Source organism: Borostomias antarcticus (assembly GCF_949987555.1).
Source record: "Borostomias antarcticus genome assembly, chromosome: 19".
Lineage (NCBI taxonomy): Eukaryota > Metazoa > Chordata > Actinopteri > Stomiiformes > Stomiidae > Borostomias > Borostomias antarcticus.
Window position 1 is genome coordinate 1,208,668 of NC_140252.1, and position 6,655 is coordinate 1,215,322.

Sequence of the window (6,655 nt, forward strand, 5' to 3'; positions counted from 1 at the left end):
TGCGTTTGACTCCTACTGCTGCTACACACGCACCGAGCGCTGACAGAAGAGAGACCACGCACCGAGCGCTGACAGAAGAGAGACCACGCACCGAGCCCTGACAGAAGAGAGACCACGCACCGAGCCCTGACAGAAGAGAGACCACGCACCGAGCGCTGACAGAAGAGAGACCACGCACCGAGCGCTGACAGAAGAGAGACCACGCACCGAGCCCTGAGAGAAGAGAGACCACGCACCGAGCCCTGACAGAAGAGAGACCACGCACCGAGCGCTGACAGAAGAGAGACCACGCACCGAGCCCTGACAGAAGAGAGACCACGCACCGAGCGCTGACAGAAGAGAGACCACGCACCGAGCGCTGACAGAAGAGAGACCACGCACCGAGCCCTGACAGAAGAGAGACCACGCACCGAGCCCTGACAGAAGAGAGACCACGCACCGAGCCCTGACAGAAGAGAGACCACGCACCGAGCCCTGACAGAAGAGAGACCACGCACCGAGCCCTGACAGAAGAGAGACCATGCACATATATAATATCGTTCTAGCACAGAAACACTCTCTGGACACAAGAAACTACAGGCTACTGTAGTTATTACAGTTTCTCATCTGCTATGGCACGTAGAAATAGTTGTAGTTGAAAATGTAAAAACAAATTAAGTGGAATGCCCCTTTAATGCATTGCAGCTTGAAGGTGGGCTGGTCTCTCAGAGGCCTGGGAAGAGGTAGAAGTTCTTCACCAGAGTGTTTCTGTCTGTGGTAGGCATCTGTCTGGGGTAATCTTCAAAGCTTCTCCTAACCTTTGTGGTTAAAACAAGAGTTTGATGTGCTGATTGTGTCCTTTAGTTATAAAAACAGATATTCCTTAGTAACACCAGGCTGTCTGCAGATGCACTACTCACCCTCCTGAACAGTTCATCAATGTGTTTATCACAGGCATGAGTGTTGAATATCTCCACCATGTTCTGGATCATTAAGGAGCCCTTCTGTGTATCCCTATAGGACACAGTATCTGGAGAAGAGGCATTTAGGGGTCAGGAAACATTGTGTGCAACTATACGTACTGGGCTGCTGAAATCTATTCCTCTGCTTTACGCTTGAATTTATTATACTACAATATGTATATACAAGGTGCGACCGAAAAGTCCCCGGATTGTGTCCCCGGATTGTGCTAGCCATGCTCATGCCTCTATTTGAATTGAAAAAACAATGATATCCCTTTGTTGCCCTATATTTCACGACTATTCTGGTATAATATTGTGCATTCGCTTTTGCCACCCACCTCTGTGGAAGAGATCAAAGCCACCGTGAGTGGGGAACTAAGGGGGCTCAAAGAGGAGGACTTTGCCAAGTGCTTCCATGGGTGGCAAAAGAGAATGCAGAAGTGTATTAACTCTGGGGGGGGGACTACTTTGAGGGGGACAATGTGTAATTTCTCTGCAGATTCTGTAATAAAAATGTTTTGAGAGTGTACTTTATTGTAATTAAATTGTTGAGTTTTGGGAGTTGGTAGAGAAAAGTGCCACAACTGTGACTGCGACACTGAACTGAACAGCCTGTCACAGAAGCACCGATTGAGTGAGGTGAACAATATTATACCAGAATAGTCGTGAGATATAGGGGCAACAAAGAGATATCATTATTTTTTCTTGGAACGTGGCTGACACAATCCGGGGACTTTTCGGTCGCACCTCATATATATATATATATATATATATACACATACTGATATGAAATATACTGTGGGTGTAATATACTATGATATAATATGCAATATATATTATATACAACAATATTATATATATATATATGTACATATATATATACTACAATAGATAAAACATACTGTATATTTATCATTCCTTAGTAATCAATTTCCACTAAGACAGATTGCTCAGATGATTTCCAGAGGGGTGATGTCTATGTGCTTATGGGATAGTGAAACCTGGAGTGCAGGACATTAAGAGGGCGAAGTCCTTTTCTCCGTGTCTCAGGGAGTCCTCCTCCAAGTCCAGATCATGTATGGGCACCGACACCGCAGCAGAAGGTCCGTCAGTCACAAGCACCGACCCATCTTTGACTGAAATGTCATGGAAACCATCTTCAGAATGGATCATTTCCATATCAGGGCTGCATACTATAAGTGTAGCAATGATATGTTGTTACACTAGATTATACACTGTGTTGGTGATAGTGGGTGGAGCAGTCCAAATGGGTCAGGTCAAGACGTGACCTCTACAAGGTCATACTAATAAGTCATATTCCAAACTGTGCTTTTTATTTTTATTACAGCCGTGTAGCTGTTGTTATCATTTGTGTGTAAATATGGTTATTCTCTATGTTACGTGTGGTGGTACGTGTGTCCATGTAATGTTATTTGGTTTGGTCCATGTGGGGGGTGTCCCAGCGCACCCCTTGTTTTCTTGTTCCCACCTGCCCACCTAGCAAGGTATGCTGTACTTCTGCTGCTCCACTCTGTATAAACATGTTCATGATAAAGTGTGTATTGTATGAACTCCACATTGTATTCAGCTGTCTAGCTAAGTTATGCACTTTATTTGTACCGTGTTTTAGCTAGAATATTCCCTGTGCTTGTGACATTAGGTGCTGCTTATCGAGGGAGAGTTGAATGTGTGTGTGAGATGAGCTATAATAGCTAACTGCTGTGTTTCTGTGCACAGACTGCGGTAATAAACCTTAAGTTGTGGCAGTGTCATATTTTAACACAACGCAGAGTGAAGCACACTGTAAAGCCCCCAAGAAGTAGGAGCAAAATTAGCAAGGTAAGATCACTATGATCACTAAGTTGCTATGCAGGTCAATCACTTTTCCTACGTAGCCTACGCATTGTTTTACAAAGACAACATGTTTGTCTTGCCAGGAATGAACGGGAACTAATATCAAGATGGAAGTGATGCATCTCACCTCCCTGACAGGCCTGGATAATGATGACCTTAGGCTTGTCCATAAGAGCTTTGCAGTTACTCGTGTTCAGGTAGGTGAAGATGTTGTTGATTGGAAACACATCCAGTTGAGGGTGATCCTCAGTCCAGTTGACGCCCAAAATCTCTCCCCGTTTCCCGTGGGACATGATGACCACAAAGGTGCTGTCTGCCCTGCGGTGCTCCTTGCATTGAGAGAACGCTTTCAAAGCATTTTCCATCTCCTGAAGAGGGGGATAGACTGAATCAGTAACCCTAGGAACAGGTATTTATTCTAATGCCACCTCATACAATGGGTCTGTCCCAATTCAAGGGTTGCATCCTACCTAGGTCGCAGCCTACGCGGCCTATGTAAGTCACATCCTTCAGGCCAAGTAGGCCGGATATAAATGTTTTGTGAAATGGGACGGTCTAGCCTACGGAGGATTCCCAACTTGTCATTGTGTTGCCTAGGCAGCCCCAAGCGCATGCCAAGCGTGTCGCGTGCCGGTAGCGCGACCTGTCCTGAGGCTGACGGCAGGTTGTTATGGAAACACCACAGCAAATGCCTGTCTAAATCGTCTATCTAAACTCGTAGATACAGGCGTAATTTGGATAAAGTTTGCACATATTGGGATTCTATGGTGGTACTATCAGGCATGACATTGTATTAAAACGTAATAATATTAACATCAAAGCGGTTTAAAAACGTTTTAAAATCCGAGCAATGGCGGCTGGTACAGGAATTCATCCGGACCGAAATGCATTCTGGGAGGGAGGACGCGAAGGATCCATCAGTTGTATCCTTCAAATTGGTCAAAAGTAGGCCGCATTTGAGGGCTGCATTCGGAGGACTCTTTGTAGGCTGAATGAATTGGGACGGCACTTGTCGCCCCGCTGTGAAGTAGCAGCCTTCAAATCCGGCCTAGGTAGGATGCAACCCTTGAATTGGGACAGACTCACTATACTGTACACACTATGGAGAGTATCTGTCTTTTTTGTTGTTGTCAAAACTGTATATTGTCAGGGGACGTAGTCATTATCAACCAGAGTGTGTATTTCCCTCGGTGTGCCGAGTCCATTACCTTTGCAGAGAGGTCCCTGTGTTTGATCACCTTGTACCCCAGAGCTGTGAGCAGCCTCTCCATGTTCTCCTCATCCTTCTCAGCCCCTCGCCTGTTTCTTAAGGAGCCACCAAACTCCACGTTGGTGATCAGCAGGGCCAGGCGCATCCGACCAGACTTTTCCATCAGCGAGTAGATCTGACAAAGCAGAGGACAATCCAATGACAATGACTGCTATCATTATGGCAATACGTTCAACTACGGCCAGCCATTCACTGTCATGTTCCAACCTCATCTCCATCCCTCTGAAGTTTGTCCGCCTTGAACTCTGCAGTGCTGGCGATGAGGACAGACGACACTGCACAGGACACAGACAGAGAGCGTTTTAATGTTTCAGGCAGTTGTAGCAGCTAAAGGAGTAGTGACAACGCCTCATCTCTCCCAAGAGTGTTTGGGACTGTGATCATCTCAGTGAGAGATTATCCCACCCTACTCTGCTTCGGATTGGCTGGTACTCGTTGCCTTTGATGGTTAGTGGGTAGCCTGGGGTCTATTTGCTTTGCAGTCGTGGTTTCCGGTCTATGCGGATATTGTCCAAAAACAGGCCTACCCATAAACCTATGATGCAGCAAGAACTTCTGCTACTTTGTTTGGTATGTCAATGCTTTATTCTGATTCATAGCAACTGACTGGGACTAGGCTGCTCAATTCAGCATTTTTGTGACAGGATACCGGCGGACTCTAGGACCGGAAACCAAGCGAATAGAAACCAGGCTCTCCCCCCAAGGACGCGAGGCTAGTTAGCAGGTAGTTTATGCTAGGGTTAGAGTTAGCCAATCAGAGGCAGAGTAGGGGCGGGACTTCAGATTGCATCGCAATTTGAATTTTGACACCAAAAGAGCGTGGTCACAAGAAAATGTAAATGCAATAGACTGGATGCGCCGTTTCACTGGCATATTGAATTACCATTTGAATGAAGAGGCCATCAAACCTTGGCATGCAATTCACTGAATTTAATCAAACTGTTTAATCAAACTTTTTGAACTGAATTGAGAATTGTATTGCCGATTCCAAAATGCATTTTCAAATTGCTTGACAAAGATGTAGTGTGCGTCATCTCTGGAATGTGACGGGTTAATAAGACCATAAGGAGACGAGGATGTAGAATGGCTACATAGCTGACATTTAATCTGAGACGGAGGGAGGAGGAGAAGCAAGGAGGGCAGTGAGGGAAATTAGCTTGCAATAATGGCGCTAAAAATGGCGCAATAAAGTTTTACTGCAGTTGCTCCTTCCAATGTGGAATCTGACTCAGCTAATGTCGGGGTACGTTGGCAAAAATGGATCAATCGTGTCAAACTCTATTTGACTGCGTCAAGAGTTTGTGATGCCGCACGGACAAGAGCCTTATTGCTGCACTTAGCAGGCACTGGAGTCCAAGACATCTTTTTCACGCTCACAACAGAGGAGATGACAACAACTACAAGCTAGCAGTAGATAAGTTGAATACATATTTCACTCCTCAGGAGAACATCCCTTACGAGAGATGTGTTTAGACAAGCAAAACAAGCACAAGGAGAGTCCATGGACAGTTATGTTTTTAGATTAAAGAAATTAGCAGCCACATGTGAGACTGTGGATAACAGAGATGATTTCATACATGACCAAGTTATTGATAAATGCACTTCAAAAACACTGCGCCGACAGAAAAAGATCTTAAACTGCCAGAGCTTCAAGAAATGGCAAGGGCAATGGAGACAGCAGACCAACAAGCTGCAAGGATGGACAACATTAACGGTCAACACAGTGGAGAGGAAACGTGCTAAAGATGTAGTAACCCATACCATTCAGTGTCAGACCGGTGGATGAGAAGCGCAAACAACCTGAGGAGATGGATGTAATCGAGAGAGTAAATGGACCAACATCATGGGTATCAGCGTTCGTCGTAGTCTGGACCCTCCCTGGACCAACATCATGGGTATCAGCGTTCGTCGTAGTCTGGACCCTCCCTGGACCAACATCATGGGTATCAGCGTTCGTCGTAGTCTGGACCCTCCCTGGACCAACATCATGGGTATCAGCGTTCGTCGTAGTCTGGACCCTCCCTGAGATTCGGATCCACTCCAAAATTGTATGTGTTCTAAGTTGGCCCATGCCACACCCCTACACTGAAAATCGGTAAACTGGTAGTTTTTGCATAATCCTGCTAATAAATAAATTAATTAATGGAGTTCAATGTTTTTTGGGGGGGCTCATGGACCCGCCCCGTGATACGGATCCGCTCCAAAATTTAGTGCTTTTTAAATTGTTCCATGCTACACCCCTCCACCGAGTTTAAATTGTTCCATGCTACACCCCTCCACCGAGTTTAAATTGTTCCATGCTACACCCCTCCACCGAGTTTAAATTGTTCCATGCTACACCCCTCCACCGAGTTTAAATTGTTCCATGCTACACCCCTCCACCGAGTTTAAATTGTTCCATGCTACACCCCTCCACCGAGTTTAAATTGTTCCATGCTTCACCCCTCCACCGAGTTTAAATTGTTCCATGCTTCACCCCTCCAACGAGTTTCGGGAAAATCTGTAGTTTTTGCGTAAACCTGTTAATGAACGGACGTATGGACGCACAAACAGACGCCACCAAAAACATTACCTCTCGCTCTGTGACACT

The 6,655-nt window shown here is 45.7% G+C and overlaps 1 protein-coding gene across 1 annotated transcript; it reads right to left on the reverse strand.

Moving 5' to 3' along the window:
• Positions 1–437: 437 nt before the first annotated feature.
• On the reverse strand, positions 438–6,003 carry LOC311321542 (caspase a-like; the record flags this gene model as incomplete). The annotated part of the gene is made up of 7 exons (XM_084453537.1): positions 438–797; positions 900–1,009; positions 1,943–2,077; positions 2,923–3,163; positions 4,004–4,180; positions 4,273–4,318; positions 5,906–6,003. The coding sequence occupies 7 exons, from the start codon at positions 6,001–6,003 to the stop codon at positions 705–707; spliced, it is 900 nt and encodes a 299-aa protein (XP_084309663.1). The 3' UTR covers positions 438–704.
• Positions 6,004–6,655: the final 652 nt, after the last annotated feature.